Genomic DNA, 24,767 nt, shown 5'->3' on the forward strand with positions numbered 1-24,767 from the left:
AAAAAAAAAAAAAAAAAAAAAAAAAAAAAAAAGAAGGTAGGGAAAAGAAAGGGGTATAGGCTGTAGAGCAGGGATAGAACCTCGTTGCAGCTTAGCCTTGGGAGAGAGAAAGGTTGAGGCAAGGTATAACTTTGTCCTTGGATCTAGAAAGGTTATGGACATGTTCAGGAGGTAGGGAATGGTGAGTATTGATAGGCCTGTTGCCTGTTTTGTTCCACTGGGTTTTACAGAAAGTTAACATGATTGATCCTAAAGCTATATAGCACTTTCATTGAAAGGGAATTTGGGAATATCCCCCTTTAACTAGGTGGTAGTAGCTATGTTAACAAAAACTACTGAAAGCTTTTTCTAAGAGAAGCTAGGAGGTGTAGGGGTCTTTCTTATGAATAAATATTTTCATTATTTTAGATTTTTTTTTAAAGGCCAATCGTCACAAATAAGAATACTGAGTTAAGGCTGGGCGCAGTGGCTCACGCTTGTAATCCCAGTACTTTGGGAGGCTAAGGCAGGCGGATCACCTAAGGTTGGGAGTTCGAGACCAGCCTGACCAACATGGTGAAACCCTGTCTCTACTAAAAATACAAAATTAGCCAGGCGTGGTGGTGCATGTCTGTAATCCCAGCTGTTCGGGAGGCTGAGGCAGGTGAATCACTTGAACCTGGGAGGCAGAGGTTGTGGTGAGCCGAGATCGCACCATTGCACTCTAGCCTGGGCAACAAGAACTAAACTCCATCTCAAAAAAAAAAAAAAAAAAAAAAGATGAATACTGAGTTAAAAGGTATGGCCATCTCAGGAGGTTGCAATGAGCCGAGATCCGAGATGCCACTGTACTCCGGCCTGGGTGTTGGAGCAAGACCCTGTCTCAAAAAAAAGAAAAAAAAGTACGGCCATTTGAGTTTTTTTAACCCACACTGTCAAATTGTTTTCCAAAAGAATAGTATTAGCTTGTGTTACACAGCCCTATGGACTCACTTCAGTGTACATTTATCAGCACTGGGAGTTTTCATTTTTTTTTTTTTGTATGTAAGAAATAACATTCCATCATGTGAATCTGCATTTCTCATTATGATGTAAAAATAAAATAAATAGATCTTTTATTCTATTTTCTTTGCTATTTTCTTTCTAATGAGTTGGCTGTTTTTGTTCTTTATTCATTTTATCATTTGTGGTCCTGTTGTTTTCTTACCAATTTGTTGGAGTTCTTTTTGTTGTTTTATTCCTTTTTTTTCCCCATAAGTATTTTCCCTATGCTGCTCTTTTACCTTATACAAAACTATTATCTATCTTTGCTGCATCTACTGCAAGAATGAAGATCATTCTCAGCAATCAGACTGTTGACATTACTCTGAAGGGACACACAGTGATTGTGAAGGGCCCCAGAGGAAACCTGGGGAGGGACTTCAAATCACATCAATGTAGAAAGAACTCAGAAAAAAAAAAGAGGCACCAGGTTGACAAATGGTGGGGAAACAGAAAGGAGCTGGCTACCATTCAGACTATTTGTAGTCATGCACAGAAGGGTGTAACAAGGGTACAATGGGCTTCCATTACAAGATGAGGTCTGTGCTCACTTCCCCATCAATGTCCATATCCAGGAGAATGGGTCTCTTGTTGAAATCCGAAATTTCTTGGCTGAAAAATACATCCGCAGGGTTTGGATGAGGCCAGGTGTTGCTTGTTCAGTATCTCAAGCCCAGAAAGATGAATTAAGCCTTGAAGGAAATGACATTGACCTTGTTTCATATTCAGTGGCTTTGATTCAGCAAGCCACAAACAGTTAAAAACAAGGATATTAGGAAATTTTGGGATGGTATCTATGTCTCTGAAAAGGAACTCTTCAGCAGGCTAATAAATAAGATCTAAGAGTTGTCCAGCTATAGAAACAAGATGCCGGATGATTTCTAAGACCTATTTGTGATATTTAAATGATACAATAAAAGACCTATTGATTTGGGGGAAAAAAACCCAAATAACTATTATTATTTTACAGTATACTCTGTTGGTCTTTTTGTTGGTATTTACTTCTGAGTTTGGAAGTTGTTACTCACTAGAGATATAGAAAAGGTTCCATTTAATATGCTGTGTTATATAATAATAAAGTGAAAAAACTTTTCCCCAAATTATCAAGTCATCATTACCATACTATTTTGAAATTATATTTTATTGCTTCGTGATTTTTTTTTTTTTTTTTTTTTGAGATAGAGTCTCGCTCTGTAGCCAGGCTGGAGTGCAGTGGCATGATCTTGGCTCACTGCAACCTCTGCCTCCCGGGTTCAAGCCGTTCTCCTGCCTCAGCCTCCTGAGTAGCTGGGATTACAGGCATGCACCACCGTACCCAGCTAATTTTTGTATTTTTAGTAGAGACAGGGTTTCACCATGTTGGCCAGGATGGTCTTGATCTCCTGACCTCGTGATCCGCCCACCTCAGTCTCCCAAAGTGCCGGGATTGCAGGTGTGAGCCACTGTGCCCGGCCACGTGATAGCTTTCTTTAAAATCATAACTGATTCTGTATTTGTCTCTTTCTGGTCTTATCTAATCTCTTTTACTGATCTCTGTTTACTTGTATAAAAACAAGTAGGGAGCCTATTTTATTATTACTCTTTAGTTTCAGTTTTTACAAGTGGACAGTAAGTACTTCACGGATCCAAATATTAGGAATTGATCTTAGGCAAAAAAGTTGGGGCAAAATGGAAGCAACTTATCATTACAGTTTTTTTTTTTTTTGAGACAGAGCCTCACTTTGTTGCCTTGGCTGCAGTGCAATGGCGCAACCTCGGCTCACTGCAAACTACGCCTCCCAGGTTCAAATGATTCTCCCTCCTCAGCCTCCTGAGTAGCTAGGATTACAGGCACCCGCCATTATGCCTGGCTAATTTTTGTGTTTTTCATTATGACAGAGTTTCACCATGTTGCCTAGGCTGGTCTCAAACTCTTGACCTCAGGCGATCTGCCCGCCTTGGCCTCCTAAAGTGCTGGGATTACAGGTGTGAGCCACCATGCCTGGCTCATTACAGTTTTATATGCGTTTTACTGACTACCTGGTTCTGTGCTGTTCTTGTAACATTTACTTAACATATTTCTTTGAATGCTGCTTCAAATTTTATTTCAAAATTGAGGGGGAAATTATAAGCAAATGATAAACATAAACAAAATTTTATTTTCCTTTTTTGTTAGAGGCAGAATTTAAGGAAAAATTCTGATGATTTTGATTACAGGTAGTGGCTAACCTCTTATGATTTATTTACTTATCTATTTATCTTTCTATCTATTTGTACTTTTTTTTTTTTTTGATAAACAGTCCCTCCCCAGTAAGAATGCAGTTCTTCTTGATCACAGAAGTTATTCCTTTCCTCGTGATGGCCTTCTCTGTTCTATGTCTTGGCAAATATCTGAGCCTAATAGTTGGGTGGTGCCCTTGGCATAGATGTTATGTAAGGAATTGTCACCTGCTTTTAGAGTCAGTCATCCCATGAAATCGAAGGAGTCAGTAAGGCGTTATGGAATCAGGAGGCTTGTGTGACAGCTCTGACGCTGATACCAATTAATTACCTGACTGGACCTCAGTTTCCTCATCAGTAGAATGAACACAGTTGGCCTAGTGACCTCAAATATCTCTCCCAAGCTAACATTCTGTGATTCTCATTCTCTGAGATGTTACCATGAGGAATGTTTACTTCTACATTACTTTTTAAAATAAGACAAATGGAGAACAGAAAATGAGAACTAGAGTTTAATTTTAAAATTTTGAAGTGTCATCGATGAGGCTATAGTCATGTGTTATGTTGCTTTAGTCCAATAGTTCTTAATTAAGAGTATGCATTAGAACTACCAGTGAACATTTAAAATATATGCATATGCATATGTGAACATATATAAATATATACACACATAAATATGTTTGTTTATTTATTTATTTACTTATTTATTTACTGGAGACAGAGTCTCACTGTTTTGCCTAGGCTAGAGTGTAGTGGTGCAACCTTGGCTTACTGCAACTTCCACCTCCTGGGTTCAAGCAATTCTCCTGCCTCAGCCTTCCAAGTAGCTGGGATTACAGGCGTGTGCCACAACACTCAGCTACTTTTCATATTTTAAGTAGAAATGGGATTTCACCATGTTGGTCGGGCTGGTCTCAAACTCCTGACCTCAGGTGATCCAACTGCATCAGCCTCCCAAAGTGCTGGAATTACCGGCGTGAGCCACCGCACCTGGCCACACACACAAATATGCATGCTTAGGCCCCTGCCTTGCAAGTCTGATTCAGTAGGTTAAGGATAAGGATGAAACCTAGGAAGTCTTGCTTATTCAGATGCAAATAAGGGTTGAGAGGCTCCCTTCCACTTATGGAAGGCAGATACTATAGGTATAGACTGGTCTGGTATACTCTGTGACAAATAAGTCCCATTGCTCTTCTGGGATCCTATAATTAATTGGCACAAAATGTTAGTTTTTCTTTTTTTTTTTTTTTTTTTTTTGAGATACAGTCTTGCACTGTCTCCTGGGCTGGAGTGCAATGGCGTGATCTTGGCTCACTGCAACCTCTGCCTCCCAGGTTCAAGCGATTCTCCTGCCTCAGCCTCCCAGTGCTGGGATTACAGGCATGAGCCACCGCCCCCTGCCCAGAGAAACTACAACAAACGAGAAATTACAACAAGCTAGTTTTTCTTTAAGAAGAACTCACTTCTCATTTTCTTATCTGTTCAGGCTGGTAAAACAAAATAACATAAACTAGGAGGCTTATCAACAAGGGAAAACAATTTCTTACAGTTCTGTGACCTAGGAAGTCCAAGATCAAGGTGCCAGTAGATTCCATGTCTGGTGAGGGCCCATGTCCTGATTCTCAGTAGGTACCTTCTTGCTGTGTCCTCACATGGTGGAAGGGGAGATGGGCTCTCTGGAGTTTCTTTCATAACTGCGCTAATCCCATTCTTGAGGGCTCCTAATCACCTCCCAAAGACCCCTCCTTCTAATGCTGTCACTTTGAGAGTTAAGATTTTGACACAGAAATTTTAGAGGTGTAGAAGCATTCAGATCATAGCACTTATATTTCAAAGATTAGGATATTTCTATGTTCCTTTTCACTTTTCTATCCATATGTTAAGGATTAGTAACATTTGATTGTCTGGTATATAATAAAACAGTGTCTTGGTTGTTGACCCTAAATTGACATTGTATGATAGAGGTTATTTAAAAATTTCTTAAATTAACTACTTTCTAAAAACTATTTTTATAAAATAATACATGTTCATGGTTTAAAAACACATAGTACCAAAAGTATGATGAAAGTGAAAGCTTACTAGAGATAATGATTAATAATAATAATGATTAATAATAAACATTTTGGGAATTTAGCTGATTTTATTAACACCATTTAAATATCAGTCTAGGTGTAGTGACAGTATAACATACTGGTTAAAAGCATGGGCTCTACCTTTACATTTATGGTCAATTGATTTTTGACAAGGGTGGCAAGACATATCAATAGGGAAAGGTTAGTCATTTCAACAAATGGTGCTGAGACAGCAGGTTATCCACATGCAAAAGAAGAAAGTTGGATGCCTGCCTCACACAACACATGAAAATTAACTTAAAATGGATCATAGTCCTAAAGTAAGAACTAAAACTACAAGACACTTAGAAAAAAAGTAAAATCCTTGTGACTTTGGAATAGGCAATAGTTTCTTATATATGACAATGACACCAAAAGCACAAGCAAAAAAGAAAAAGATATATTTGACTTGATCAAAATTAAAAACTATATTTCAAAAAGACTTCTATATTTTAAACCTGTTTTTTTTTTAAAGTGTAGGTTCTAGAGAATGATAACCTAACTTTTAATTTTAGCTCCATTACTTATTGTAAGCTGTGCAACCCTGAGGACGTTGCATAACCTCTCTGAGTCTGTGTCCTTGTTTGTAAAATGGGGATGATGGTAGCAGTACCCACCTAACGATATTGCTAGAAGGATTAAATGAAAGGAGGCATTACAAACATTAACCCTCTGTCTAGTTCTGGATAAATACACATACCAACTATGAAGATGATAAGGAGATTGAAGAAGGATGAATGGCTTACTTGGATCAGCAGAAATGAGAAGAAATCACCTAAGGAGCAAGTGTAAGGGTGGGCTTGAGCTTGGTTTATTTGTGGGTCCTGAAGAAGACAGCTAATTTAAACATTTTTACAAGCTGGAGGTAGCAATCTCTTGGTGGTTTCGACTGGTGATGACGCCCAGGATGACAGTGCTGTCATGTGGGGATAACATACCACTAAGCTGGATCATGTTTGTTTTGATGCCTGATTGGGCCAGCACAAAATCCTGAGGAGAAAACAGAGAATCTGCAGAAAGTATTTTTATTGCAATCTTGCTGCATCTTGCCTGAAGATCCTGTGTCTGCTTATCCAGGAGTTAGCCTGGGAGAAAATGTGTAAACCTTGCTTTGAGTAGTCTGCCCCTGTGTCTGTAAGCAGGGTTGTGTTGGAAGGGGACATCTGTCTGACATTTGGCCTCTCTGCATTTAAACCATTGTTGGGAATACAGATGGCATAAAATGTGGCCTCAGTATTTCGAACCTGTTACTTATTTTCCTGCGATCAGGGAAGCTTCCGATTATGGCTTGTTACTTGGCAGGATCCCCTGAGAACATATCTTGAGTGTGATCTGAGTCAGGAATATTGAATAATTTGTCAGAGGTTCCAGTCAGATGAAAGAACTAAATCTGTAATCTTCATTAGAGTCCTTCCTTCCTCAGATTCCTTATTTTGGCCTGTGGGACTGAAATGGTAATGCTTTTAGAGTGAACCTAATATTAGAAAACGCATCATCATGTTTTCCTTTGTGATAATTACCATCCTTACTTCCACTACTTCTAGCTAAAGATCATCACGCTGGTAAAACTTTGCCAGAGAACCCAGCAGGATTCACCAGCACGGCCACTGCAGACCTCAGAGCCCTGCTTCAGGCCTATATAGACGGTCACTCTGTGGTCATCTTCAGTAGGTCCACATGCACACGCTGTGCTGAGGTAAGGCTTTAAACTCAAGGGGTTTAAATGGAATTGTAGCAATTTGACAGACTTTTGAGCTCAAATGTAAAGAACTGGATTTCACCTTTAGGAAGAGTGTATGCAGGCTGGGCGCAGTGGCTCACGCCTGTAATCCCAGCACTTTGGAAGGCCAAGGCGGGCGGATCACAAGGTCAAGAGATCAAGACCATCCTGGCCAACGTGGTGAAACCCTGTCTCTACTAAAAATACAAAAATTAGCCCGACATGGTGGCATGTGCCTGTAGTCCCAGCTACTTGGGAGGATGAGACAGGAGAATCACTTGAACCCGGGAGCAGAGGTTGCAGTGAGCCGAGATTGTGCCACTGAACTACAGCCTGGGCAGCAGAGCGAGACTCCTTCTCAAAAAAAAAAAAAAAAAAGGAAAAGTGTATGTAGGTATAACTTGCTTTAGAGTAATTGTAAAATGTGGTTTTGATAACAAAATACTGCTTGAATAATCTCTTTCTGAGCTTTTGGGAAGTATGAGATATTTTCAGGTAGTCAAGTTCAGGGAAGGTTAGGGTGGGGGAGTTACCAAACCAGTTGATTTACTGTCCTTTCAGATATGTCTGTAGGGAATATTTCATAAGGAACGGTTACTTAGGGAACTACCAAATTTTGGTAAATATCTCTTCTTGGTGTGGTTTATTATGGGGAAAATAACTTCACAAAGAATAAACTGTTTCCTACTGGGTTCTTAATCTTAGATTATCAAAGAGAAAAGGTCAGTGGTTACAGCCATGGGGAGGATTAATGAAGGTGAGAATTGAAAGGCAAATGTGATCTGTCTGGTGCTTCATAGTAAGGCTGAGGGCATTTACATGTCACTGAAGTTTAGCTCTAGGCCTACACAATGGAGCCTTAGGTAAACATAAGTGGCCATCTCTCCAGGTTCACTGGGAGGTTAATTTATTATTAAGTTTAATTTTCTCTCAACTTGTCTGCCCCATGACTGACTTTCCAGATCTCAAGGAGCTTGAATTCAGAAGCCTTTTTATTCTGGAAGCCCTATATAGAAATAAATGGGCTTATGGGCTTTTTGGACTCTCTTTTCTCTCTCTCGTTTTGTGCGCATGTGTGTGTGCCTGTGTGTGCCTGTGCACACGCGCACTTTTTTCCCAAGTAAAAAAAAAGGAAGTTGGGCAGCTGAAGTAGGGAGACCCTTTCATCCTTGTCTCTCTCCTGAACACATTATGCATCGATGCCACCTTAGGCTTCATCCCAATCAATGTGATAGTGATGCCTTTCCTGTAGGACATCATATTGGGAGTAGGACTGCAAAGAGGCGGAAGACACAGGTCCCATCCCTGGGGATTTAGCTCAACTGAAAGGGCAGAACATAGGCTTAAGAAGAAAAATGATCTCAGATAACCCTTGCTAAATTCTACATGATTGGACAGGCAGTAAGTGTTAGAGAATTTAGAAGAGGGCTGGGCATTAGAAAACTGCTATGTTTTTAACCCTCTAGGGGCTTAGTTATCTAGTTCTGCAATTCTTGTCTGCTTTTGGGACCTACTGCCCCCACCCCCACACCACCCGCCACTTCCTTTTCTTTAATCTTTAAAATGAAGGGCTTGAACTAGTTTCTTATTGAGGGTTTTGTTTTTGTTTTTGTTTTTGAGACAGAGTCTCATTCTGTTGCCCAGGCTGGAGTACAGTGGTGTGATCTTGGCTCACTGCAACCTCTGCCTCCTGGTTCAAGCAATTCTCCTGCCTCAGCCTCCCAGGTAGCTAGGACTACAGGTGCAGGCCACCATGCCTTGCTAATTTTGTATTTTTAGAAAAGATGGGGTTTCACTATGTTGGTCAGGCTGGTCTTGAACTCCTGACCTTGTCATGATCCTCCCGCCCTGGCCTCCAAAAGTGCTGGGATTATAGGCATGAGCCACTGTGCCCAGCCTGAGGGTTTTCTTAGTTCTGAAATTATGTGCTTGTCTAGTCTTTTTCATTACCAAACAATGGTTAAGAGCCTAGACTCTAAAGTCAGAGTGTGGATCTTGGTTCTGTGATTTATCAGGCATGTGACTTTAGTTGTTTACCTGTGGTGCCACAGTTTTCCCATCTGTAAAATGTGGATAATAATAGTACCTATATCATAAGTTTGTTAGGAGGATTAAATTAATATTTATAAAAGCCATAGAATATACTCGACACATAGTAAACACTATATCAGTGTTTGTTAAAGAAAATAACTACTTGCATTTTTCCTTTTCCTATCAGGACTAACTTCGGGTGGTTAATCTTCCTTCTGTCAGTACTGAGGCTAGATTAAATGGTAATCAACAAATACCTGACTTAATGCTAAATACAGTTAATCCTATCAGTGGATTAATAGCTACCATTTGAGTGCCATCTATGTGCCAGGCATTCAGTCGCTCTGCTTATATTTTCAAACATTATTAAAGAATTGAGAGCTGGGCACAGTGGCTTATGCCTATAATCCTAATGCTTTGGGAGGCCAAGGCAAGAGGTTCACCTGAAACCAGGAGTTTGAGACCAGTCTGGACAACATAACAAGACTCTATTTCTATGGGGGAAAAAAAAAAGAATATATATATATATATCTTGGCATGGTTTGCATGTGCCTGTAATCCTAGCTTCTCAGGAGGCTGAGGTGAGAGGATCACTTGAGCCCAGGAGTTCAAGGTTACAGTGAGCTATGATTATGCCACTGCACTCTAGCCTGGCTGACAGAGTGAGACTCTGTCTCTAAAATAAATACATATGGTCGTGGTGGCTCACACCTGTAATCCCAGTACTTTAGGAGGCTGAGACAGGCAGATCACTTGAGGCCAGGAGTTCAAGATCAGCCTAGGCAACATGGTGAAACCCTGTCTCTTCTAAAACTACAAAAATTAGCCAGTTGTGGTGGTGAACGCCTGTAATCCCAGCTACTCAAGAGGCACAGGCATGAGAATCACTTAAAACTCAGGAAGCTGGCCGGGCGCGGTGGCTCAAGCCTGTAATCCCAGCACTTTGGGAGGCCGAGACGGGCGGATCACGAGGTCAGGAGATCGAGACCATCCTGGCTGACACGGTGAAACCCCGTCTCTACTAAAAAATACAAAAACTTAGCCGGGCGAGGTGGCGGGCGCCTGTAGTGCCAGCTACTCGGGAGGCTGAGGCAGGAGAATGGCGTAAACCCAGGAGGTGGAGCTTGCAGTGAGCTGAGATCCGGCCACTGCACTCCAGCCTGGGTGACAGAGCGAGACTCCGTCTCAAAAAAAAAAAAAAAACTCAGGAAGCTGAGGTGGCAGTGAGCCAAATCGTGCCACTGAGCTACAGCCTGGGTAACAGAGCAACACTCTATCTAAATAAATAAATAAATAAAATAAAAATTAAGAAATGAAATAAATAAGTAAACAGAAAATTCCAATTTTAACCCTGCCCTAGTTCTGGAATGAAGAGTTGGGCTAGCAGTCAGGATTGCTACTAGTGATAGATAGTCAGTGTGCTCCTTGCAATTCCAGGTCTCTTTGACCTATCATTTTTTTTTTTCTTTTCTTTTTTTAGTCCCCATTATGCCCCAGAATGTTCTTATTCTTACTGTTATCTCTGAAATCTACTAACTCCCTCATTTCCCAGCTCTCCTGCCTATCCCTGAAAATGTAAAGCCTTGCCTGTATTTCCCCAGTTTTACTTAATTAAAACTAGCCTGGGAATGAAGAACTTTTCCTATAACATTTGTGTTAGCTATTTGCATGCTTATTTAAACATACAGTTGCCCAGGCGCGGTGGCTCACACTTGTAATCCCAGCACTTTGGAAGGCCGAGGCAGGCAGATCACCTGAGGTCAGGAGACCAGCCTGACCAACATGGAGAAACCCCATGTCTACTAAAAATACAAAAATTAGCCGGGTGTGTTGGCACAGGCCTGTGATCCCAGCTGCTCGGGAGGCTGAGGCAGAATTGCTTGAACCCGGGAAGTGGAGTTTGCAGTGAGCCGAGATCGCGCCATTGCACTCCAGCCTGGGCAACAAAAGTGCAACTGTCTCAACAACAACAACAACAACAGCAACAACAACATATAGTTATCCTGGCAAATTTATTTAATGTCATTATCCAAACAATCACTGGGTATGTCAGGTCTTCTAGATAAATATCCCCTGGTTTTACCTTGTTGATTTCAGATTGTTTTCAGATTGATGCCAGTTAATTTGGAAATTAATTTTCTAGTCTTTGGCCATGAAAGATGATTAGGTGCTTTTCCTGGTAAAGTGGTGAATTTCTTCTGAGGGTATACAACTCATATACTTAGCTGTTCACATTTATTTATTTATTTAAATTACCTTGAAGTAGAATTTTCCCAGGTTATTTTCTTTAGTTTTTATTTAATCATCTTATTTAACAAGTGGGATATGAGTAAATCAGAGCTCCGCCTCCCGGGTTCACGCCATTCTCCTGCCTCAGCCTCCCGAGTAGCTGGGACTACAGGCGTCCACCACCATGCCCGGCTAATTCTTTTATATTTTTAGTAGAGACAGGGTTTCACTGTGCTAGCCAGGATGGTCTCGATCTCCTAACCTTGTGATCCACCTGCCTCGGCCTCCCAAAGTGCTGGGATTACAGGCGTGAGCCACCATGCCCGGCTGAGAAACTTTGTTTTTATATTGGTACTTGGTCTGATGAATGTGTATTTCTCTCTGGGATGAGTAATGTCATTTGCATTAATTCAAGTTGGGAAGTGCCCATAAGGAAACTAACTTCTACATAATGTAGCTTTCCACTCTTGCGTAACACATTAGTTACTGTATGTGTTTTGCATGCATCTGGCTGTGAAGAGGTTTTAAAGTGCAAAGATAATCCTCTCCACCTTTTCAGAATTGCAATATTTGTTTCTTATAGCTGTTTCAGAGTGGTGGGGGGAACTGAATTCAGATTCAGACTGGGGCTTAGGTGCCATCTAAAAGAGTTTAAGAAAAAGACTACTGGCTGGGTATGGTGGCTCACGCCTGTAATCCCAGCACTTTGGGAGGCTGAGGTGGGCAGATCACGAAGTCAGAAGATTGAGACCATCCTGGCCAACATGGTGAAACCTCATCTCTACTAAAAATACAAAAATTGGCTGGGTGTGGTCCCACCTAATTGGTTGGCTGAGGCAGGAGAATTGCCTGGACCCGGGAGGCAGAGATTGCAGTGAGCCGAGATAGCGCCACTGCACTCCACTGGCAACAATGCAAGACTCCGTCTCAAAAAAAAAATAAATAAATAAAAAGAAGACTAATGATGTTGTTTGAATGAACTTATTTTCCCATTTTATCAAAATGTTGAATTTGGTCCTATAAAAATGACAGAAATCTCCCAGTGTACTTCTATACAATAGGAAGTCTACTGTTTTAGTAGTTAAGGTTAGAATGAGACTTTTTTTGTTTTTTGTTTTTCAACAATACATTTTCCTCATTGATCATCTCTGTGAACTTCAGGCTACTCTGGCCTTTTAAATTTTATTGTATAACTGGAGGAATATGGTTCTAAACTTTCCTAAATTATTGACAGGCTGTTTGTGTCTTGTACATAAAAGTCTCTTGTGTCAGTAGTTTAAATGTTATCTAGTGGTAAAGGTAACTTTTAAATAAAATTTTGTTTTTTACCAGTATAATTTGTATAACCATGAGCGTATGATTTTTTGTTTGTTTTATTTAACAGTCTCAGGGCATAATAGCTTTTTTTGTAACTGATTTATTGGTTGAGGATTACTCAGCCAAAAAAGAAATAATACTTTGACTATTGTAAGAATATATTTTTCTCAGGTTTGCCACATAATGCTTTGGAAACATTAAGTGTTCCAATGCTTTTTTAAATATAGTATTAAATCCATTTTATAATGAGGTAGACTGAGTCACTAAACATATAAAATGTAACTTATGAAGCAATACAGATGAATCATTGATAATTGAATAGAATCAACAGACTTCAAATACTCTTTTAAATATCATTATTGTCAACAGGGAGAATCTTATGGGTTACATAAAAGTGAATTGGGAAGTTTTCAAAGGTGAAGGCTGGTTGAGAAAGGAAGTAATGAAGCTGGATAAGAGATTCTCCTGTTGGTTATAACCTCATTTTTCATTTTCTTCCTTGTTTTTCGACTTCTTCCAGGTAAAGAAGTTATTTAAATCTCTGTGTGTTCCTTATTTTGTGCTTGAACTTGATCAAACAGGTAAGTTTCTGTTTAATATGTAAATCATAGCTGCTGACTGTACATTTTATTTTATTTATTCTACCTGGTTTTAATTTGTCTTCCTTGAGGTTTTTATTGTTTAGTGAGCACTTGCTAGCTCACTAGTCATTTAGATAGGGTACTCTCCTGGAGCTAATCATATTTACCTTTAGCCTTTACCTAGTTTATAGCCTTGATATTACCCAGTTTCCTGTTACTGAAATTATTCTTCTTATTACTCATGAATCTAGTTACAGATACAGTATTTGCTGGTTTTATGGTAAGTTTGTTTTTGCAAAATTGTCTCCTTTCTGATAAGTAATGCACATAGTATTTGAATTAAATATAAATTGAGATGCATTCAGAAATTTTGGCAGGGACATACAAAGATCAGTAAAGGTAAAAGATCCATGAAAAGTGCTACTGGGAAATCCCAGGGAGAGAAAGGTTGGTGGAGTATAGCAGAAAGTTTGTTTCTAGGACCATGGTGCTCCTTTTTTGTGGGTCAGAAAATCCCAAGGGCTCACAGGCAAACATTATTAAGAATCTAATCTAGGCCTGTTGGTGACTCATGCCTCTAATCCCAACACACTGGGAGGCCAAGGTGGTAGGATCGCTTGAGGCCAGGAGTTTGAGACCAGCCTGGGCAACAGAGTGAGAGTTTGTCTCTACAAAAATAAAGAATTAAAAAATTAGCCAGGCATAGTGGCATGAGCCCGTAGTTCTAGCTACTCAGGAGGCTGAGGCAGGAAGATTGCTTGAGCCAAGGAGTTCAAGGTTACAGTGAGCTCTGATTGCACCATTGCACTCTAGCCTAGATTCCTGAGTGAGACCTTGTTTCAAAAAACAAAAAGAATCTCCTAGTGGCCAGCACCATCATTTCTATTAGGAAAAGTGGGCCTCTCCAGATTAGGAAGAGGAGGTAAACTTCATGCCTAATAGCTTAAAGGAAGCAGAGTCCTAGGCATTGACAGTCTCTGCTCAGTCTCCAAACCAATACAAAGAAAGGGCCTGGCGTGGTGGCTCACACCTGTAATCCCAGCACTTGGGGAGGCTGTGGTGGCTGGATTCCCTGTGGTTGGGAGTTTGAGACCAGCCTAGCCAATATGGTGAAACACCATCTCTGCTAAATAATAAAAAAACATTAGCTGGGTGTGGTGGCGTGTGCCTGCAGTCCCAGCTACTCAGGAGGCTGAGGCAGGAGAATCGCTGGAACCCTCCTTAGGAGGCGGAGGTTGCAGTGAGCCAAGATCGCGTCACTGCACTCCAGCCTGGGTGACAGAGTGAGACTCCATCTCAGAACAACAACAACAAAAACAAAAACAAACAAACAAAACAAAGAAAGGATTCAACTAGACAGAGAAATATATATGGCAATTGGGAGATGTGAGCAATTGGCATGTAAGTTTCATTTCTAGGGTCAGGAGGAATGAGGTAGTTGTGTGGCAAGACATATTACTTGATGTTTCTTTTTTTTTTTTTTTTTTTTTTGAGACTGAGTCTGGCTCTGTCGCCCAGGCTGGAGTGCGGTGGCCGGATCTCAGCTCACTGCAAGCTCCGCCTCCCGGGTTCACGCCATTCTCCTGCCTCAGCCTCCCGAGTAGCTGGGACCACAGGCGCCCGCCACTTCGCCCGGCTAGTTTTTTTGTATTTTTTAGTAGAGACGGGGTTTCGCCGTGTTAGCCAGGATGGTCTCGATCTCCTGACCTCGTGATCCGCCCGTCTCGGCCTCCCAAAGTGCTGGGATTACAGGCTTGAGCCACCGCGCCCGGCCATTACTTGATGTTTCTAAAGATAGGTTCTCTAACACAGAGAGCATCACATAATAACTACCACATATAGAGTGTTAGTTCCTGTTTTACATGGACTACGCTGGGTTAAGTATAGTCACCTATACTCACATGAACTCAGCAAGGAAGATATTCTCTATATTTTATAAATGAGGAAATTGAATCCCAGAAAAGTCAATTAACTTTCTTAACATTGACCTGGTGCGGTGGCTCATGCCTGTAATCCCAGCACTTTGGGAGGCTGAGGCAGGTGGATCACCTGAGGTTGGAAGTTGAAGATCAGCCTGACCTATATGGAGAAACCCCATCTCTACTAAAAATACTAAATTAGCCGGGTGTGGTGGCTCATGCCTGTAATCTCAGTTACTCAGGAGGCTGAGGCAGGAGAATCGCTTGAACCCGGGAGGCAGAGGTTGTGGTGAACCAAGATTGCGCCATTGCACTCCAGCCTGGGCAACAAGAGCAAAACTCCATCTCAAAAAACAAACAAACAAAAAACCCAAACAACAACAACAAAAACTTCCCTAACTTCATATAAATACTGGATCTATAATTTGGACACAGGCCTGTGTAATTCTGAAGCCTACGTTATTTCAATAATACCATGTTGTCTGTCTCCTCTACAGTGACCTTTCTATTCCTTCATCAAGGAAGGCTCTTGCCCCTAAATACTCCATAATATGACAGGAAATCTCAATATATGAAATTTCTTCTGGTTCCAAAAGTAGCCTTTTATAAAAATATAAATTTTCCTGGGAAACTTAAGTCACTTGCAACTTGCTGTGAATTAGAGAAAAATAACCAAACAGGGCCGGGCGCGGTGGCTCAAGCCTGTAATCCCAGCACTTTGGGAGGCCGAGGCGGGCGGATCACGAGGTCAGGAGATCGAGACCATCCTGGCTAACATGGTGAAACCCCGTCTCTACTAAAAATACAAAAAACTAGCCGGGCGTGGTGGCGGGCGCCTGTAGTCCCAGCTACTCGGAGGCTGAGGCAGGAGAATGGCCTGAACCTGGGAGGCGGAGCTTGCAGTGAGCCGAGATCGCGCCACTGCACTCCAGCCTGGGTGACACAGCGCGAGACTCCGTCTCAAAAAAAAAGAAAAATAACCAAACAGAACAATAACCAAACAAGCAAATTAAGCTAATATAAGATAAAGCAAATGAACATGTCCTTCAAGGATGGGAAAGGTAAAGGAGGTAACATCAGAAGAGATGGGCAGGATGAACGCACTAAGTGCTTAGGGAGCATGATTTGTAAGGATTTACTCTCTGAATCTGGAAAACTTGCATTTTTTGGTAACAAATGGCAGATGTTTTATTTCTAAAACTGTTACTAAGTGGCTAAGGAAGTTTTAAGAGTCTGTGATTTAATACATGTATGAACTTTATTTTCAGTCCCAGAAAATAAGCATTGGATTATGAATTGACTTTTGTCCCAGTGGTCCCCCAGTTATACTTCCCTTGCTCTTTCTTTGTTTCTGTTTTTGTTTTTGTTTCTGAGATGGAGTTTTGCTCTTGTTGCCCAGGTTGGAGTGCAGTGGCACAATCTGGGCTCACCACAACCTCCACCTCTCGGGTTCAAGTGATTGTCCTTTCTCAGCCCCCCGAGTAGCTGGGATTACAGCATGCGTCACCACACCCGGCTTATTTTGTATTTTTAGTAGAGATGGAGTTTCTCCATGTTGGTCAGGCTGGTCTCGAACTCCTGACCTCAGGTGATCCATCCACCTCGGCCTCCCAAATTGCTGGGATTACAGGCGTGAGCCACCACACCCGGGCCCCTTGCTCTATCTTAAATGTCCTCGTTACTTTATCATTTTTCAGACTATTCTTATGTTTTTAAATGTGTATTGCCAGAGGGGAGGTGCAGTGACTGAAAATCTATTAACTTTCTCCTTTTCCAACTACTTTTCTGTGTGAGACTGGATTTTTCATTTACTTCTACCAAAACAACATATATTGCAAAAAATTAACCCAGAAGCAAATATGGGAATATAGTTGTCTTTTATTAGGACTGATGCTAAAAAAAATTTAAAAATGTGAAACACCAGTCTTCTCACTATGTTTAGTTATGTATTTATTTTGAGACGAAGTTTTGCTCTTGTTGCCCAGGCTGGAGTGCAAAGGTGCAGTCTCAGCTCACTGCAACCTCTGCCTCCCAGGTTCAAGCGATTCTCCTGCTTCAGCCTCCGGAGTAGCTGGGATTACAGGCATGAGCCACCATGCCCAGCTAATTTTGTATTTTTAGTAGAGATGGTATTTCTCCATATTGGTCAGGCTGATCTTCAACTCCCAACCTCAGGTGATCCACCCCCCTCGGCCTCACAAAATTCTGGGATTATAGGCGTGAGATCAGCCTGGCTAACATGGTGAAATCCCGTCTCTACTAAAAATACAAAAATTAGCCAGGAGTGGTGGTGGGCGCCTGTAATCCCAGCAACTTGGGAGGCTGAGGCAGGAGAATCACTTGAGCGCGGGAGGCAGAGGTTGCAGTGCGCCGAGATTGTGCCGCTGCACTCCAGCCTGGGCAACAAGAGCAAGACTCCATATCAAAAAAAAAAAAAAAGACCAAGTTTGATACGCCGTTCTAAGGCAAGTAGGAAGCATGAATATTAACACAGTTTTGGTTTTGTGAGATGTATTTGTCCCAAGTATAGGAGAAACACCATTCTACACGTGCAGTTGGCCGTAGCCACACAGGAGAGATGTGATCTGGTTCATGTCTTCCATGAGCTTGCAGTCATGGAGCTGGAACTGCTGATGTAGTCTCTAAGTGCTGGTTTCATGAATAAACACCTCCTTTATCTGTTTCTTCTAGGCTCCAAAAGAACCCTCCGTAGGCATGATTTTTCACACCAGTGTTGGCTGCGTAATCTTCCCAAGGCCTGGATCATAGTGGGTATTTAAAGAGTCAGAAGATTAATTGGTAGACAGGAATATTTGGTATAGAATCAGATGGGTGCATTTGTTCATTCAGCATGTTTATTGAGTGCCTGCTGTGCACTAGGCTCTGTATACTAAGCACTGGGAATACGGTAGTATATTAGGCAGGTGTGCTTCCTGTCTAAAGGAATTAGACTTGCTTGTGTGTGTGGTTTTCTTCTGCTCCCCCGGCCCCGCCCAGCAAATTCCTTTTATTTTCCTTTAGTACTGAGGGCCTGTGTACTGCCTAACTGGATTGGTAATGGAGTGAGTGCCCCGTGAATTCCTGTGTTTGCAGTAGTATCACCTCTCAAAGAAAATCAAGAAGAGAAGTTGTGCTACCAGGGGATCCTCTCTCTCTACCCTAACATTTTCTTCTTCCTTCTTTTGGCTGTATTTGGGCCACTCTACATAAATTAAGGTTATTATTTGAAAACAACCATCAGGGTCAACTGAGTTCTACTGAGATTGGTATTGGAGAGAGAAATTCAGCACCAGGAGGCCTGGCATTCATGTCCTGTGTGTAGGCAGCGGTAGTAGTCTTACATGCTATCCTCCCTGTGCCAGAGGCTTATGCATGTTCTCCTATTTAATCTTCAGAATACCACCAAACAAGTAGGTGGTGATATCACCTTCTTATGATGAGGAAATAAAAACATAGTAAAGTATTAGTATACAGGACGGCTGGCTTTCTGTGAACCTACTGGCAATTTGTGGTCCCTCCCACTACTTCCTGAGACTATCTCATAGAACCTTTCATGACTTGCCTCACCTGTCTTATGTATAATGTTCATGGTGTGGATATCATGATAGGTGTTCCTAGATGTAATGGTGTATGTTGCACACACATGTGATGATGTTTCTGGTGGCAGAAGTTGTACAATCTGCCACCATGCCAGCTACATACACCTTTGCTATCCCTGTGGATGAGCTGCCACTCACAGGGCCTGTTGATTTATGAAGACTTGTATCTATACTTTGGGTGTCTTCCTAGGAGCTTTGATCTAAGGAACAGACAACATCAATGTAATCATCTTTTTTTTTTTTTTTTTTTGAGACGGAGTCTCGCTCTGTCCCCCAGGCTGGAGTGCAGTGGCTGGATCTCAGCTCACTGCAAGCTCCACCTCCCGGGTTCACGCCATTCTCCTGCCTCAGCCTCCCGAGTAGCTGGGACTACAGGCGCCCGCCACCGCTCCCGGCTAATTTTTGTATTTTTTTAGTAGAGACGGGGTTTCACGTGTTAGCCAGGATGGTCTCGATCTCCTGACCTCGTGATCCGCCCGTCTCGGCCTCCCAAAGTGCTGGGATTACAGGCTTGAGCCACAGCGCCCAGCCTTTCAATGTAATCATCTTAATTTGGTCTGGCAGCTGCTGACATTCTATAGCTATAAATGTGGAAAACAGACATAAGATTTCAGCAGTTTACCAAAAATATGCATCTGGATGCCATATGTCACTAGCTTGGGGGTTCTGATGTGTATTATTCATGTCTCCTGGCTGCTTATGGAGGACATGGTTTTAATGCCTTCAGCAAATGGGAGAGGAGCTAATATTTGAGTTTCTTTTTATGGCAGTGTCTCATATCTCTCTTAATCCTCACAATAGCTTTGTGTGGTTGTTGGAATTAACTCTGTTGTTGTGAGGAAGCAGATGCTCAGTATTTGAATTATTTGCTCAGTGTTGCTGTGTCAAGCCCAGGCCTGTCTGCTTCCCCAGTTGCCTCTTTGGGGATTGTTTTCCTGTGAACAAATAAAAACCCCTCACGAGCAGAGGTACCTTAGCTAGTTCAGTTCTCACCACTTTGGTATTGATACTTACTCATTCAACAGATTTGTTTTGGGCACCTATTTGTATGCCAAGCACTGGCAGGAGAGAAAAGATGAGTAAGGCACAACCTCTTTCTTTAAGATCATTTTACTTGTTTGCCTCTGCCTCCCTTCCAATGTCAGTGTAATCGGGTATCTCTAAAGGCTGTAGGATCACAGAGTTGCTGGTGGATAGGTGTTTTCCAGGTGGACAAAGGTAGTGGGTAAGACATTTAAAGATGTAAACAAAAGCAACTTAGAAAAGCATCATGGCGTGTTCATTTAGAGCAAACCTCGCAAGGCCTGGGGCAGAGAATGATGAGAGGTAAGAGTTGAAAAGTAAAGCGGCTTTCTCCCATAGGGAATGAAGAGACATGGGAGATTGTTCTGTTTATTTTATGAATGAGGCTCAAAATATTCTTTAAGCATTTTGGTTTTGTCTGTAAAAATGTTTATTTTTTTTTAAATTTAGAGACCACAGTATAATAAAATACAAAAAAAACCACCAAAAAACATATAATTGCATCCAGAGATAGCCACTATTAATATTTTATGTCTTTTTTGTGAACTGTGTTCTGTTTTATTATTTAATATTTTACATGTTATATAAGTTCTTAATTTTCTCAATGACTACAAAATAGTCCATGTATTTACTTAGCCATTCTACTATATTTGGACAAATAGTCTATTGCCAATTTTTTGCTATTGTGGAATAATAGGTTAGAAATATTTTTCTTTGTACATGAAGTTTTTGCTGTATTTAGAATTATTTTCTTAGGATAGATTACTGGAATGGATTTATGGATCAGATTATGAACAATTCTAAGGTTCTAGAACCCTTTAAATGGTGTGTACTAATCAATAACTTCATAAGCTCAAAGAGTTCTCTGTACTTAGTAGTAAGAAATAATTAATAGGTTTTGGGCCAGGTGCAGTGGCTCACGCCTGCAATTCCAGCGCTTTGGGAGGCTGAGGCAGGCAGATCACGAGGTCAAGAGATTGAGACCAGCCTGGATAACATGGTGAAACCCCGTCTCTACTAAAAATACAAAAATTAGCTGGGTGTGGTGGCGCGGTTTAAAAAAAAAAAAAAGTGATCTGGCTGGACAAACTGAGCCAGTCCCACACAAAATCTTTAAAAAAAAGAAAAGAATTCAGAGGCCGAGGCAGGCGGATCACGAGGTCAGGAGATTGAGACCATCCTGGCTAACACGGTGAAACCCTGTCTCTACTAAAAATACAAAAAAAAATTAGCCAGGTGTGGTGGCGGGCGCCTGTAGTCCCAGCTACTCGGGAGGCTGAGGCAGGAGAATGGCCTGAACCCGGGAGGTGGAGCTTGCAGTGAGCCGAGATGGCGCCCCTGCACTCCAGCCTGGACGACAGAGCGAGACTCTGTCTCGAAAAAAAAAAAGAAAAGAAATAATAATAAGTTTTAAAAAGTCACTATTTGCCTATTGGAGAGGTAAAAACAGATTTCTTTATCTTAATTTGCATCACTTTGATTATTAATGAGGCAAATATTTTTTCCTGTATGTTGTATTTCCTGTATGTGCCTTGCTGGGCTCAGGTGGTCTTCCCAACTCAGCCTTCCAAGTCGCTGGGACTATCTAAATTGTATTCACTGTGTTGTATTTCATAATCTAAATTGCCTGTTCATTTTCCTCATGCGATAATAATAATAGGGAGAGCCTAGGTGTGGTGGCTTACGCCTGTAATTCCAGCACTTTGGGAGGCTAAGGTGGATGGATCACAAGGTCAGGAGATCGAGACCATCCTGGCCAATATGGTAAAACCCTGTCTCTACTAAGAATACAAAAATTAGCTGGGCATGGTGACACATGCCTGTAGTCCTAGCTACTCGGGAGGCTGAGGCAGGAGAATCACTTGAACCCGGGAGGTGGAGGTTGCAGTGAGTCGAGATCATGCCACTGCACTCCAGCCTGGTGACAGCAAGACTTCATCTCAAAAAAAAAATTAATAATTAATAATAATAGGAAGAAACCTTGAAACCTTTATATATAGCAATGTCTTTCTGTCTTTCCTTCTTTCTTTCTTTTTCTTTTTTTTAATAGCCTGCACTCTATTGCCCAGGCTAGAGTGTGTGCCTCCATACCCAGCTAATTTTTATATTTTTTGTAGAGATGAAGTTTCATGAGCTACCGTGCCCAGCCTGCCTTTCTTTCCTTCTTTCTTTTCTTTGTTTTCTTTTCTTCTTTCTTTCTTTCTTTGCCCTTTCTTTTTCTCTTTCTTTCTTTTTTCTGAGACTATCTTATAGAACCTTCCATGACCTGCCCCACCTGTCTTATGTATAATGTTCACGGTATAGATATCATGACAGGTGTTCCTAGATGTGCTGGTGTCTTTCTTTTCTTTTCTTTTCCTTTTCTTTCCTTCCTTCCTTCCTTCTTTTCTTTCTTTCTTTCTTTCCTTTCCTTTCTTTCTTTCTCTTTCTTTCTCTCTTTCTTTCCCTCCCTCCCTCCCTCCCTCCCTCCCTTCCTTCCTTCCCTCCCTCCCTCCTTCCTTCCCTCCTTCTCTCCTTCCCTCCTTCCCTCCTTCCTTCCTTTCTCTCTCTTTTTACTTTTTGAGACAGAGTTTTGCTTTTGTTGCCCAGGCTGGAGTGCAATGGCATAATCTGGGCTCCCTGCAACCTCCATCTCCTGGGTTCAAGCAATTCTCCTGCCTCAGCCTCCTGAGTAGCTGGAATTACAGGCACCTGCCACCACACCCAGCTAATTTTTTGTATTTTTAGTAGAGATAGGGTTTCATCATGTTGGCCAGGCTGGTCTCAAACTCCTGACCTCAGGTAATCCACCCACCTCGGCCTCCCAAAGTGCTGAGATTACAGGTGTGAGCCACTGGACCTGGCCCCTTCCTCTCTCTTTCTGTCTCTCTCTCTCTCTTTCTTTTACTTTTTATTTTTATTTTTTTGAAATGGAGTATCACTGGCCGGGCGCGGTGGCTCATGCCTGTAATCCCAGCACTTTGGGAGACCGAGGTGGGTGGATCACGAAGTCAGGAGAATCAGACCATCCTGGCTAACACGGTGAAACCCCGTCTCTACTAAAAATACAAAAAAAAAAAAAAAAAAAAAAAAGCCAGGTGTGGTGGCAGGTGCCTGTAGTCCCAGCTACTCAGGAGGCTGAGGCAAGAGGATGGTGTGAACCCGGGAGGTGGAGCTTGAAGTGAGCTGAGATCGCACCACTGCACTCTAGCCTGGGTGACAGAGCGAGACTCCATCTCAAAAAAGAAAAAAAAAAAAAGAAATGGAATATCAGTCTGTCCCCAGGCTGGAGTACAGTGGCACAACCTCAGCGCACTGCAACCTCCACCTCCCAGGTTCAAGTAATTATCCTGCCTCAGCCTCCTGAGTAGCTGGGACTACAGGCTGCACTACCATGCCTGGCTAATTTTTGTATTTTTAGTAGAGACGGGGTTTCTTTCACCATGTTGGCCAGGCTGGTCTCGAACTCCTGACCTCATGTGATCCACCCTCCTTGGCCTCTCAAAGTGCTGGGATTACAGTCGTAAGCCACCGTGCCTGGCCTACAGTAGAACTTCTTTCAAAACTGGAACCAATCCTCTCAAACCCTGCCACTGCTTATCAATTAAATTTATGTCATATTATAACTCTGTTGTTGTCATTTCTTTTTTTTTTTTTTTGAGACGGAGTCTCACTCTTTTTGCCCAGGCACTATCTCCACTCACTGCAACCTCTGCCTCTTGGGTTCAAGTGATTGTCCTGCCTCAGCCTCCCGAGTAGCTGGGATTACAGGTGCCTGCCACCACGCCTGGCTAATTTTTGTATTTTTAGTAGAGATGGGGTTTCTCCATGTTGGCCAGGCTGGTCTGAAACTCCTGAACTCAGGTGATCCAGCCCGCCTTGGCCTCCCAAAGTGCTGAGATTACAGACGGTAAGCCACCGTGCCTGGCCCTTGTTGTCATTTCAACAGTATTCACAGCATCTTCATCAGGAGTAGATTCTATCTCTAGGAAATCATTATTTGCTCATCCATAAGAAGCAACTCCTCATCCATTCAAGTTTTACATGAGATTACAGTAATTCAGTCATATCATCAGACTCTATTTTTTGTGGGTTTTTTTTCTTCTTTTTCTGTGTTTGTTTTTTTTTTTTTTTTTTGAGACAGGGTTTCACTCTGTCACCCAGGCTGTGCTGCAATGATGCAGTCATGGCTCACTGTGGCCTCAACCTCCCAGGCTCAAATGATCCTCCTGCCTCAGCCTCTCAAGTACTTGGGACTACAGGCACATGCCACCACACCCAGCTAATTTTTTTTTTTTTTTTTTTTTTTTTTGAGATGGAGTCTCAATCTGTCCCTAGGCTGGAGTACAGTGGCGTGATCTCGGCTCACAGCAACCTCTGCCTCCCGGGTTCAAGCGATTCTCCTGCCTCAACTTCCCAAGTAGCTGGGACTACAGGCGCATGCCACCATGCCCGGCTAATTTTTTTTGTATTTTTAGTAGAGATGGAGTTTCATCATGTTGGCTAGGATGGTCTCGATCTCCTGACCTCGTGATCCTCCCTCCTTGGCCTCCCAAAGTGCTGGGATGACAGGTGTGAGCCACCATGCCCGGCCCACCCAGCTAATTTTTAATTTTTTTGTAGAGACAGGGTCCCACTATGTTGCCCAGGCTAGTCTTGAATTCCTGAGCTCAAGCAATCCTCCTACCTTGACCTCCCAAAGTGCTAGCATTTTAGATGTGCACCATCATGCCTGGCCTTCTCTTTTAATTCTCGTTCTCTTGTTATTTCCACTATATCTTCAGTTACTTCCTCCACTGAAGTCTTGAATTCATCAAAGTCACTCATAAGGGTTGGAATCACTTTCTTCCAAACTTGTGTTAATGTTGATAAGTTGACTTTTTCCCATGAATCATGAATGGTCTGAATGGCATCTAGAATGGTGAATCCTTTCCAGAAGGTTTTCAGCTTACTTTGCCCAGATTCGTCAGAGGAATCACTGTCTATGGCACCTATAGCCTTATAATATGCATTTTTTTTTTTTTTTTTTTTTTTTTTTT

General features: G+C 41.9%; 1 protein-coding gene and 1 pseudogene across 1 annotated transcript in view; both read left to right on the plus strand.

Annotated features, from left to right (window-relative positions):
* Positions 1–24,767, plus strand: part of TXNRD1 (thioredoxin reductase 1) — a 138,532-nt gene that overhangs the window by 28,971 nt on the left and 84,794 nt on the right. Inside the window, exons 2-3 of the mRNA XM_025402671.1 lie at positions 6,875–7,026; positions 13,148–13,208. Coding sequence (XP_025258456.1) covers positions 6,875–7,026; positions 13,148–13,208 — 213 coding nt within the window. The remainder of the gene's footprint in view (positions 1–6,874; positions 7,027–13,147; positions 13,209–24,767) is intronic.
* LOC112634175 lies at positions 1,307–1,863 on the plus strand (annotated as a pseudogene).

The sequence above is a fragment of the Theropithecus gelada genome, chromosome 11, assembly GCF_003255815.1.
Source record: "Theropithecus gelada isolate Dixy chromosome 11, Tgel_1.0, whole genome shotgun sequence".
Lineage (NCBI taxonomy): Eukaryota > Metazoa > Chordata > Mammalia > Primates > Cercopithecidae > Theropithecus > Theropithecus gelada.